The following is a 12,875-nucleotide window of genomic DNA, read 5'->3' as shown; positions in this document are numbered from 1 at the left end:
CATGAGCTTGGTAAATAAATGTACTCTGCATTTTAATTTTACAAAATAAACTAATAGGTTTAAACCAATTCAAAAGTAAACTACATTACGTAATTTCCACTACATTATTTGGGAAAAAAACAGTAAAAGTGTGTTAACAGTTTCAATCATAGATTCTACTTACAAGGAATAACATTTAAAATTAATCCAAAATTAAACAGCTAAGCAAACCCCCAATTAGTGATTTTTTAACCTTTTCTACTGAGCCTAGGCTTTATTTTCCCTTACTTAAAATTTTGGCTGCTTTTTTCAAAATTAGAGTGAGCCCATGCAAAAACAGTTCCCTTGCACTGGGTAAGAGAAACTAACAATCAGCGCTCTGCAAGCCACATGGTTGGGCTTCCATCTTCAGAGTCATTTATGGCCCAGGCCCTCTCTTCCTCATCTCTCAAAGCCTCTTCATACCAGACTGAAAAATCAGTCGGGTCACACCCATTCATCTTTGCCAAGAACTCCAAAACTTTCATCTTGGTAGTTTCAGCATAGGCTCTTGGACCCCACAGGAACTCGAAGCATGTAGGCTGGCTATTAGGCACCTGCCGATACTCTAGGTAATTTTGCTGCACTAAATTTATAGTGAGGAACTCTCTGGGATCCCCACAAATGAAATGCTCCTCCCCATCATGCACTCCTACCAGCTTCAAGAATTCCCAGATTCTTTCTTCAGAAGCACAGTTCCCTTCTATGAATATTACACCCAGAATGACTATCAGGAAAGCATTTCTAGGCAATCTATCATTGTCACTCAGCGTGTCCTCATAGGTGAGGTTCAGAGAGTTGACAAAGACATAAGCACTGCTTAGAAGATCGCTTTGTTTTATATCAATGCCAAAGGTTATCTCCAAGCATTTAGAAGCTTCCATGAAGATGACAGAAAAATGGTTCTCATAATCTTTGGTGACAACCTCATAAATTTCTGATAATGTGATGGGTTCCCTCATTCTATACTTGTAAATGAAAAGAAACACCAGATCAGTAGCCTTTTCTTGTATCACAACATCCAGTAGGGCTTCAGGATCTTCAGAAGACTGACTGGCACCTGAACTCTCTTCGTCATTGCTGCTTGTTTCATCTAAATCCCCCCCTAAAATAGATGAGGGGAAGAAGCTTTGAGCATTCTGAAAAATGCTCAGTATCCCAGGAGCATAGCCCTCATTTCCCTCCAGGTTGCTCTGAAACAGAGAAAAGAAGGAGAAGGAGGAGGAGGAGGAGGAGGAGGAGGAGGAGGAGGAGGAGGAGGAGGAGGAGGAAGAGGAGGAGGAGGAAGAGGAGGAGGAAGAGGAGGAGGAAAAGGAGGAGGAGGAGGAGGAGGAAGGAGAAGGAGGGGGGAAACTTGGTAAAGAAACATTAGAAGATGAGAAAAACATGGAAGCTATGTCTGATTCTTCCTCTTCTTTCTCATTTTCTTCCTCATCCACTTCATCACCACATTCTTCCTTTTCATCTTCATTCCCTTTTACTTCCTCTTCTTCCTTCTCAATGTTTTCTTCCTCATTTTTCTGCGTATTGTTATTTTCTTTCTCTTCTTCTTTTACCCCCTCTTCTCCATGTCTCTCCTCTTTCTCAGCTGTGGGAACCAGTGGGAACTCATCTGGTTCATCTGGGATCTGGAAGCTTACACTTTCCTCCAGGCTGAGGCGTGGGTGCTTTCCATAGCGAGACATTATTTTGCTTTCTGGAGACAGAAGACAGAAATGTAAACAGGTCAAGGGGGATGAGATTGCACAGGCATGGGGAAGGAAGCAAGAGAAAAACAGAGCAAGCCGGCACAAAGGGAAATATTTGTTCATGAAAGTTCTAACAAAAGGCAGCTTACCTATCTTCTCCAGGTATATGGTATAACCTCAGAGTTCTGCAGACTTTCTTTTTGGTTTGTCCTTTAGGAACCTACAGAAGAAAATGATAAAGGTTCTTAGAGTTCAGCCAGAATTCAGAATCTGACTTCAGGGAGTACACATACAAGAGTATGTGGAATGAATTGTGTTGGGGTCCCTGTATTCTGCAGTACAATGTTTGTGCATATGGAGGTATGTACACCACTTGGACTCTTGACACTTTCAGGATCTCTTTTGTTCTATAATTTTGAAAACACAAAATTAATCCCAAGGTTCTCACTATAGTCTCTGGAAGCTCTGTAATAGAAAACTAGGTGGTATCATCCTTAGGTTAAAAATAAAAGTAGACAGCCTGGTCTACAGAATGAGTTCCAGGACAGGAAAATGTTTTTTCTGAGAAACTCTGTCTTGAAAAAAAACTAACTAACTAAATAAGGAGCAGTGGTTTCTCAGTGCTGTCCAGGCTATAAACAAAAAAACAACAATTTGGAGCAGTGGTTTCACAGTGCTGTCCAGGTTATAAACAAACGAACAACAATGTGGGGCAGTAGTTTCTCAGTGCTGTCCAGGCTAATCTCTGAACAGTTGTGTAGTAAAAGACCCCCTTTGTGCTTACCTTTGCCCCATGAAGAGATGGATTATACCCATCTGGTAGACTAAGGTCAAATTCACAGGACAAGACTTAACATTCCTAATACTATGAAGCGAAAGTGATGGAGCACCATTCAGAACCATATCAGGCTAACCCGAATGACAACAAAGTACCAGCCAAACTGCAGGGGTCATAACTCTTCTAGGTTAGAGGTTCTTTCACTCCTTTTTCCCTTTTTATCTATGCACCAACCCATCTATCTATCTATCTATCTATCTATCTATCTATCTATCTATCTACCTACCTACCTATCTATCTATCTATCTATCTATCTATCTATCTATCTATCTGTCTGTCTGTCTATCTTTATCTTATAACCCCACTGCACTTTCCCCTCCCTCTTGTTCTCTGGTTGCCTCCCCTCTGCTCTTTCCAATCTACTCCTCCTCAGTATCTGCTCAGAGAGAGACAGGCCTCCCATGGGTACCAACAAAGCATGGCATATCCAGGTTGCCATAAGATCTTCCATTCTTTATCATGACAACTTTCAGCATTCTTCCTCTGTTGCCCCTGGTCTGCCCACCTCAGAACAAGCACTCAGTTACTTGATCATAGAGATAAGGTATGAACCACATATGACCATGTTACACAGCTCCTCTAAGAGATGGCAAGAGGACAAACTTAAGCTTAGTACACTTCTTGTCCTTCAAAAGAGGAAGATAACTATGTCCTCATTCCTCATTCTGGAATATTACCTGATCTCCACACAGATTCTTCTCTCTTCTGATCTGTTATTGTTCTTTTCCAGATGGCCTTCCCTTCTGATGAAGATGTTTACTTCCTGGGAATAGAGACAGCAGTGAGGAGGTAAAATATTTGTGAAGCTTTGCTGTAAGAAATATAAATCTTCTCTACTACCACAGAATTAAAGGAGGACATGCCTAACTGCCCAGGTAGTTGTTTTGGAATGCTCCAGGTAATTAATTAAGAACTGTTAAAGTTGCCAGGCAGTGGTGGCTCATGCGTCTAATCCCAGCACTTGGGAGGCAGAGGCAGATGGATCTCTGTGAAGTTGAGGCCAGTCTTGTCTACAAGAGCTAGTTCTGAGAAACCTTGTCTCAAAAAGAAAGAAAGAAAGAAAGAAAGAAAGAAAGAAAGAAAGAAAGAAAGAAAGAAAGAACTGTTACAGATTCTTGAGTTTCATGTTGGGACTCTGAAGGTGAGGCTCTTATGCTGGATTATACTCTATAGGTAAGGAATTCCAGCTTCAGTAAATGAGCAGAAAAGGCACCAAGGAGAGGACTGAGAGCAGTGCTTAGGATCATTCTCATCCCCCACAGATGTAAAGGACCTCACTTCCCCTTTTGTCTGATAGTCTGGGGGGCTCCAGGTGAAGAGGGGGTAAATTCAGTTTGTGAAGAGGATGGACAGTGAGAAGCAGCAGCAGTTTGTAAAATATCAGTGTGAGAACCTTGTCAGACTCTCCCCAGTGCTCCGTCACTGGAGCAATCTCTTGTATAGTTTCCAAGGCAAAGAATCCTTCCCAGATTTTTGGAATACATTCCCCTTCTGAGAGGACAAATCTTCCTTGGGATATGAATACAGAATTATGGCTAAAATGTGTTCTTGCTGATACCTAATCTTAGCATCCTGATATGGTTGCCTGAAGAAGCAAGACTAACAAACACTACTGATTTCTGAAGGGAAAGGGGGAGTATCACTCCTCCTCCCAGAGGATCCTCCTCTTCTTTCAGAGTTCTCATAAGCCTCCTTCAGGTTACTTTTATTCTTTAATGATCAATAAGCAAATACCTTAGCAAGCAGGACTATTTCCTTACTATTTCTGTGGGAGACAGAAAAGCTGTGACTCTTCACCCAGAGTCATGTCTCTCAGGACTGGAACTCCTACTCATGGTGTTTGGTGTCTGTTGAAAAGACTCAGCATAAAGTAAGGGAAATGCCCCATGGATCATTCTGCCTAGAGTCACACAGAGACAGGAACTGAGGAAAACTATGGCAGAGGTCTATTTCTGTGGAGGACGGGTAGAGTCTTAATCTTTACTCAGAGTCTTCCCAGCCCTCCTTAGAGATCTATTCCTGATTTTTCTCCATGCAGGAATTAAAGTGAAAAGTCCAAGTCAGTATCAGAAGTCAAGTTATTACCTCTCTTATTCCCTGAACATTTCAGGGTCGTAGCAAAAGACTTCATATTGTAACATGGCCTAGAGCAATGTTTCTCAACCTGTGGATCAAATGACCCTTTCACACAAGTCACATATCAGACATTTACATTACAGTTCAGAACAGTACCAAAATCACAGTTATAAAGAAGTAATGAAAATAATTTTATGGCTGGGGGTCACCACAACATGAGGAACTGTATTAAAGGGTTGCAACATTAGGAAGGTTGAGAATCACTGGCCTAGAGCCTAAATAAGACATTTCCTGGGCAAGGAGCACTGACATTCCATCTCAATTTCCATAGAGGAGGGGATGGCAACAAGGTTCCTCTCTCAAGTTCTTCCTTTTCAAGGTTCAAAGTGCATCTTTGTATATTCGGCTTGAAAATTAGTTTATTCATGTGGACTGAAAATATACTATTTTCATTATTAATAATAATGAAATAATGTTCATTATTTTCTTAGGAAAAAAAAACCTCTAGAAACAGTAGACTCCTCATAATGCCTGTGATGAATGCTGTTTGAAAAAGTGGAACAACCTCTCTCTATCTGAGGAGAAGAGGTAGGCCCCAAATTCCATCATGTTTCTTGAAGCTGGGACTGTTCCCCTGCCAGCCATAATCCAGCCACCTGACCAAAAAACAAACAAGCAACAACAACAAAAACAACTCATCTCCCTTGAACTCTGTGCACAGAAGGCAGAAACAAACAGCGTAAACCTATTTTTCTTTGGTTTCCCTGGAGGTCCTACATTAGTAAGTGAGGCATTTTATGCCTCTTTCTGTGGAAAGAAAAGGCTCATATTACCCTTTAGCACCTTTGCACTCAAAGCTGAAGTACCTCCAGTGTGCTGAGTTTAGCTCCTTCCCTAAAAGCCTCTCTCAGCCACGAAAGGATTCACACACCCCTATTATTTGTGTTGCAGACCAAGTTTCCCAATCTTCCATCAATGTCCTTCCAAGGCCCTCTATTTACATTCCTCCAGACGTGGACTTAGACCCTGCTGACCCAGTTCTACCCACTCTCAGTGTCTTACTGCTTTCAGTATCCCAGATGAAAGCTAGGAACAGCACACGACTTGCCCTTTCTGGATCATTTCTGAGATGAATACTGGACAGACCCCTATATATGTGGGTCTGATCGCCCCTCAACTTCTTATTTCGCTCTCAAGCCTCTCTTCTCAACATTTCCTGAGGTTGGAACCTGTGCTCCACTAAGCCCTCTCACCAAAGGCCTTACCTCCCTTAGACTTCGGTCAGGAAGCTCCGGGTAGCAAACACCAAGCTGGAACAGACTGGATGCCTTTGGGGCAACAGTCTGAGCAACTGGAATGGGCCACTCCTCTTTATGTCAGAACAGAGAAAGCCTCCGCTATTTTCTGAGGCTCCTCCCACTCAAGGCTGAGACTGCTCCTGATAAACAGGTTTCGCGTTATTCTCAAAAACATCAAGTCCCATAGTCCTGATATTGAGCTTGTGGAAACAATGTTTAGACTTACAACCTTGCTTAGAGATTCCTAGGACCACAATTTTTTCAAAGAGGACTAAAGCCTTATTATTTCTGTAGAGGTGGGAAGGCTCCCATCCAGCCTTCATGTTCCTCCCCTCCAGATTAGGACTTGTTCTGAGTCTTGGCCTGTACAGAAAGCCTCAGATCCCACAGACTTATGACATTGAATTTATGGAAACAATGTTTAGAGCTGCAACATTGCCTAGTATTCCCAGGGCACAGCCTGGTTAAGGAGCATAGTCACTTAACTCTTTCTATAGTGCTCAGAAAGACTTCCTTCCATTCTCCCATTAGGACGGTAACCTTTAAAGCTAGCATTCTCCCAAATGAGTGTTAGAGAATCCTACCTCCTCCAAATAATTCACTGCCACCAGCCAACAAGATACAAGCTACAAATAGCAGATCCTTCACCCTTTCTGGTGCTTCTTCCTAAGAATTCTGGGGAAGGTGAGGCCCAAATCCTTGTACATGTAAGGGAGTAGAATATTCCCAAAGCCCCATGAGGAACTTCCATTCACTCTTCAGAGGGTCTCTCCTCAATATATCTCAATTTTGGGACCACTTCCTTTGCTGACCTGGATCCAGCCCATTCCTTAAAATATTCATCTTCTTTGTATTTCCCACATGGGATTCAAGGAAACAATTATTTCATCCAAATTGACATACAACCTCTAGGCTTTAGGGAAACTGCTTAAAAACACATGAGTGGAGGCCACAATATTTATGGGGAAAGGGAAAACTGACAATCTACAACTGCCATTGTCTTTGCCTTGATGTTTACCAAGGTTAGAACTATACAATCCAAAAGCCTCCACTCCTCTAGCCTATCAATATGTAATCCAACAAACAGCACACTGCTTTTCCAGCCCATAGTACACCAGAGATGATTGCCAGTTTAGACAATGTCAGCTCCATTCTTTTTTGGAAGGGGGATGCCACTTAGTCCCCCTTGCAACCCTGCTAGTTCTCCCTCACTTGAATGTTTGCCTTGTCTGGGAATACTTTTCAGCAGTCCTAAAACCAACACACCCTAAAATCCCCACCTCTTGTAGACTGGGATCATGACACTACTGAAAATAAGGATTTTGAGCCATGACCTAAAGCAGAGTACCCTGAGGTGCAAAAGATGATGTTCTCACTGTTTCTGTGAAGAAAAAGAAGATTCTATTCTTAAGACCATTGTTTACACTGAAGGATATGCCTCATAAGGGAGTGAAACCACCGACAGAAAAACTGCACACCCACTTGTATTCCAGAAATGGAACATGGGGAAAATATTTAGAACTGTGATAGCCTGGAGCCCCCACTGTCAGGAGGAAGTACCCTGGCGAGTGGGGCTGGAATTATGTAATGGCTTTGGGTGAGGAAAATATTCATATTCTTCACTTAAGTTCCACTTCCTTGGGAATCAAACTCCATCTCTCTCTCCAAACTCTCAATTTCCTTGACCTAGAAGGACAGAACCCAGGAAAGCATACATTGTTTCACCTTCTTTTATCCAGGCACGGATAGCTTCCTGGGAGGGCACAGGCAGAATAATTCTATCTGTGGGAGCCTAGAACACAGCAAATTTTCCCAGACCTCCTATAATGTAAGGTCTGCATGATGATGCTGGGAAGGCAAAGACTTGGATAGGAATTAACTGCCCAAAGCTGCAAGCAAGACCCTGGTAATTGTCTCTTCTGAAGGTATTCACCTTTGTGGTTAAACATTCCTGAAGTGATGCTTAGGTTGCTGCTGTTTTATCAGAAACTAAGATACCAGAACAGTTTTCCACACATGGAAAATAATAGCCTTAAAAGGCTCTAACTTCAGTATATCACTTATGTTATGGTTTTGACCCTATCTCAGGTTTTCTAGAGGATTTGGTATTTAAAAAAAAAAAAAGACTCGTAAAAGGGGAGACCTTGTCCACCATTATTTGTAAGGGGAAATTGTTGGTCACCTTATCCTAGTAATGTGCCACACACCTGATGAATGAATACTCATAAAACTGTTTTTTAAATCCTTATATAGACTCTTCAGTACAGCTCTTTTCTTTGGGGCAGCCCAGTTCATTTTGTCTTTGGGGTATTTTCTTTGTTTACCTTTGTTAAATAAACTTCTATTTAAACTGTCTAAGTTTCTCGAGTAACTGAATTCATTCCTCCAATAAAACAAGAACCAAGAGATCTCTATAAAACCCACAATATTTTTCCCAGGCTGGTAAGCCTCTCTTAGCAATCTGAGTACAGAACCCTCTTTAGAGAAGTTTCGCTTCCATGATCTCAAAACATGAAAATCTGGGAAACAAACTAGTGTGAGTCATGGCCAGGAATGGAGATTCTTTCAGCAACTTTCTTTGTGTTTGGGACCAACACCCTCATCTTCCTGTAGGGAAAAGGTCCTACTCATTCATTGCTAGAACTCCTTACCTGCCAACCCAAGTCCAGTTCAAAATCCAAAAGCCTTACATCCCTCCAGCTTCCAACAAAAAACTGTACAAACCATCAAATTTCCATCTTCCCTTTCAAATAATTTATAAGAAACCTTGAACTCTCCTCTTTGTCCAGTACTGAACACACAAGGTCTCAGACTTGCTTTCTTCTTTCACAGATAGATGCCTTCTCTGAAAGGTCTAATCTTATTTTTTTCTATTCCTATTGTCCTTTGTGCTCAAATAATATTTGACCAGCCAGTGTAAAACCGACTTTCCTTTTTTGTTAAAAAGGAATATTGGAGTAGGGCGACAGCACAACAATTAAGGGCACAGGCTACTCGTCCAGAGGTCCCAGAGTGAATCCCCTGAATCCTAATGGCAGTTCAAAAGTGTCTGCAACTACACCCCCAGAGAATCCAAATTTCTCTTCTGACCCTCGGGATTATGAGGCACACCTACATTCCATACATGCATGCAAGAAAAACAACGATACACATAAAAATAAAATAAGAAAAATTAAGATAGGAATGCCTATCCAGTCTGCAACATTCCCCACCTCCTCTCCTTTGCTTTTTCTGCTGTTTTCCAAAGCTAGCCAAGCAGGAATAGACTATGAGGTTAGACCTCAGCAAAGGAGGAACAGCTGAGCCCCTCTGGTGTTAGAGATACAAGTTGGAGACCTTATCTGCTGGATGTGCTTGCTCCACCATTTCCGTGAGAGTTCAACACCCTTTTGATCAGAAGTAAAGTTGTCATATCCGGACACTTTATTCAGGTTAGAGATTTTTTTTTCTTTGCAACCCTAACTTCTGACAACATTTAGGGAACTACATCGTTTAATGTGTTTCCCTAAAAGTACCTGACCCAGAGGCTCCCAGGCCGTCTCCTTGGGCATGTAGGTTTAATTAGTGAGAGAAAAAGCTCTATCTCTTCCCTCCCCATCCTCATATGCCCCTCAGAAAAAGTCTTACCTTGGGGTCCAATGAGTGAGAAAACAGGCTCTATCTCCTCCCTTCCCGTCCTCATAAGCCCTTCAGAAAAAAACTTACCTTGGGGTCCTAGCACGGAACACAGAATACCAATGGTAAGAGCAAGGAAACTCCCTGAGTAGGTGAAACTGGTTTACCCCTATAAGGATTTCTCTGGTCCCTCCCAGCACTTTCCTAAAGACTTCCTCTCAATGGCTATCTAGGCAGGGTAACCTCTGACCCAAATGAAGTCAACTTTCAAGTAGCCTAACATCTTTCAAAGTCCCCACACAAAATCAGATAAGGAAATGGTTTCATCTTAAACCTATACCAGACCCAATCTAGCTCAATCACCTCCTTAAAAATGCTGTTTCCCTCAGACTCCAGACATAGAACTCGGTGGCTGAGTTTAGTACAAAAATTTGTCGAGATTTGTGGAGCCACTACATAGGCAAATTGTATTAGAAGCAAGCATTTTCTGAGAGGAAATGTTATGCTCCCACTGCTCTTTCAGTGACTTCCCAGCCCTGCTAACTAGAGTCTATCTCCATATAAAATCGCCTCACTTCCCGTTAACTCCCAAACTGGAACCCTAGTAACTACTTTACTTGCTCTGTCTGAAGATTTTCTGTATTATTTGTTTCAGAAGAGAAATCAAGATCCTCTGTACCTTTGGAGAAAGCCAAAGCTCCTATTCTTTCAGAGTATCCTCAGTCTCATAGGCTCTTCTTCTTGATGTTTCCAAGGCTAAGATTCATCTCTCTGCTGCCACAGTTTCAGCACAGTCCACCCAAATACTGCTTCACCTCCCCTAGGCTTCCTAATGGCACTCCTATTACTTATAGAAGCTGTGACAGGAAATTGAAGCTCAAGGGGTTAATGCTTAAGAAGAGAGGATTAGGAGTTCTGTTTCTCCGGGACAGGGGAAATTGCTCAGTCCTCACCCAAAGTCCTTCCTTTAATATTTCACAAACTTAGGACTGTTTTACTGCAGACCAGAGTCCAGCGCTATCACAAAGCCTTGCATCCCCCAGACTCTAGACACTGAAGTCAGGAAAGATTACAAGCCTTATCATGTTTTGCTTCAGGGAAAACTGCGGTAACCCAGGGAACTCCGTACTCTCTACAGCAGTGGTGAGAGAGGCTTTTAGTTAAAATTTGGAACATTTTGTTCCTGATTGGCCAGGTTTAGATAACCTCCTTCACCTTCTGTGAAACATAAACCTCAGAATTGCCAAATGGAATTCAGAAAACAGTGTAGGTGGGCACCTTGAGCCTTCTTGATGGCAACCAAAGCCCAATGAGACTATCACGTCCTGACTGAACAGAGATCCCTCTCTTCTTTTGGTTTCTTTCTTGATGCTTACCAAGTCAAAGACTACACTGTCAGCTGAGCAAAGTTTGACCTTTTCAGAGGAAAATCTTTCTCCCTTGGACTTCCATAACAGAAGTCAGAATATGCCAAATCTGGGAACCCTGCCTTCCATCTTCCAAAAGGGATTGCTGAGGAAGAGCATTGCTAAGGATGTGTGGAGTGGAAAAACTTGGTCCTAGCTTAGAATTTTCTTCTTGTTTGAGGCACTGTCTGGGCTCTTTGGGCCTGAGTTCTTTGGATCCAGGAAACCCTCTCCATCCTAAAAAGGGCAAATTAGGAGTGAGAGAATGGACTTTGATTCCTCTATTTCTAGGGTTTTAGCACTGCCAATTAAGTGTGGCTGAGATTGTAGGCATATAGTCAATTCTCTGCAGGATGGTGATAGTTATATATAAACCTCATAAGACTCAGAATGCCTCTGTTTTTCTTTTTATTTATTTTTCTTTCTCCTGTGATTGTTCTGTCTTTCAAGCAATGATACTCTCTGGTTTTAGGTCATTCCTCATTCCCAGCTTCATCTCTTCTTTTGTATTGCCAACATGTATTATATGGAAACATAACATGGAACTTCCCAGAGCAACTGTCTGAACAATCAGAGCAGACAACACAATTTTTTTCTCAGGTGTGGAAAAGCATACTCTCTAGTGGTGACATATTTATGACTCAAGGATGGAATTCCTTCTGCAAATGATGAGAGTTGAGCCCCCTCTGGAACCTACATAACACTCACCCTGCCCAGAGTCTATCGGGATATAGTCTGTAACTAATGTCCAACCCTGTCTGTAAATGAGGATATTAGGGAAAGAATAAATCGATCCCACAGAGTCTTCCTAATTGTAAGTTCAGATTCCTGTGCCTACTTAACACCACTTCCTTATGCCTCCCATGATGCAGCCCTGGAAACCACACACCAGTCAGCATGCCTGAAATATTCCAGGTACAGAGCTGGGAAAGGTAGAAACAGATCTCTAAATGCAAGGAATTTAAAGGCTCCCAAATCATCCTCATTGTCCTTACTGGCATCCCTCAAGACCCCCCCCCCAATTAGTATTTGCCAAGGTTAGATATTCTCCAGACCTACCTGAAGTCTAAGTCATATTCTGAAACAGCTTACTTCCCTGAACTCTGGATGTGGCACTCATAGAAACAAATGTTACAATATAGGACCTGGGTAGGAGCCTCTGGTGGCAACTTTCTGGAAAAGTTAGACTCACCCCTCCTGAAAGCATTTCTGTGTAGGATAAGACTGCTCCATTCCTCCCACAGTGACTTCTGCCTTAGGTGTAGGACTTTACCCCAATTATCTGAGTCTTGTCCCCTCACAAAGAATCAAGTAAACAAAGAAAGAAAGAACAAACGAGAGAGAACACAGAGAAAGCTGAAGAAAGGAAGTAAAGAGAGAGAGGAAGAGAGAGAAAGAGAGAGAGAGAAAGAAAGAGAGAGAGAGACAGAGAGAGAGAAAGAGAGAGAGAGAGAGAGAGAGAGAGAGAGAGAGAGAGAGAGAGAGAGAGAGAGAGAGAGAAAACAAGAAGAAAAGCTCTCATCTCCCTTAGGCTAACAGACTGAACTCGGGAAATTGTCCAGGGGCCACAGCCTGCTTCTAGGAAGAAACAGTTAAGGAAGTTAGTAAGAACTACTCTCATATATCTGTTGCAAGAAAGGTCCCCGTAGTAAGAAGAACGGGCTGGCTGTGTCCTGCTGCCTGGCTAGCTTAGCCCCCAAAATAACCACACAGAAACTGTATTAATTAAATTACTGCCTGGCCCATTATATCTAGCCTCTTCTTGGCCAATTCTCATATTCTGATCTAACCCATTTCTATCAATCTGTGTATCACCACGAGGTCGTGGCTTACCAGGAAAGATTTTAACGTCTACGACTGTCTCAAGCGGGAGATTCATGGCATCTGCAACACTGCCATTCTTCCCAGAATTCTGTTCTGTCTTCCTGCCTACCTG

At 42.3% G+C, this 12,875-nt stretch overlaps 1 protein-coding gene across 1 annotated transcript; it reads right to left on the bottom strand.

The window, feature by feature from the left end:
* Nucleotides 1-350: 350 nt before the first annotated feature.
* On the bottom strand, nucleotides 351-1,703 carry LOC119804146 (melanoma-associated antigen 10-like). Its single transcript, XM_038315652.1, has one exon. The coding sequence runs from the start codon at nucleotides 1,701-1,703 to the stop codon at nucleotides 351-353; it is 1,353 nt and encodes a 450-aa protein (XP_038171580.1).
* Between the last annotated feature and the right edge of the window lie 11,172 nt (nucleotides 1,704-12,875).

Source organism: Arvicola amphibius, chromosome X (genome assembly GCF_903992535.2).
Source record: "Arvicola amphibius chromosome X, mArvAmp1.2, whole genome shotgun sequence".
NCBI classification, from domain to species: domain Eukaryota; kingdom Metazoa; phylum Chordata; class Mammalia; order Rodentia; family Cricetidae; genus Arvicola; species Arvicola amphibius.
This window is presented reverse-complemented; position numbering and strand designations above follow the sequence as displayed.

Bases quoted from the DNA above. Each gene is read 5' to 3' on its own strand.
- LOC119804146 (XM_038315652.1), bottom strand. From the start codon at position 1,703: ATGTCTCGCTATGGAAAGCACCCACGCCTCAGCCTGGAGGAAAGTGTA.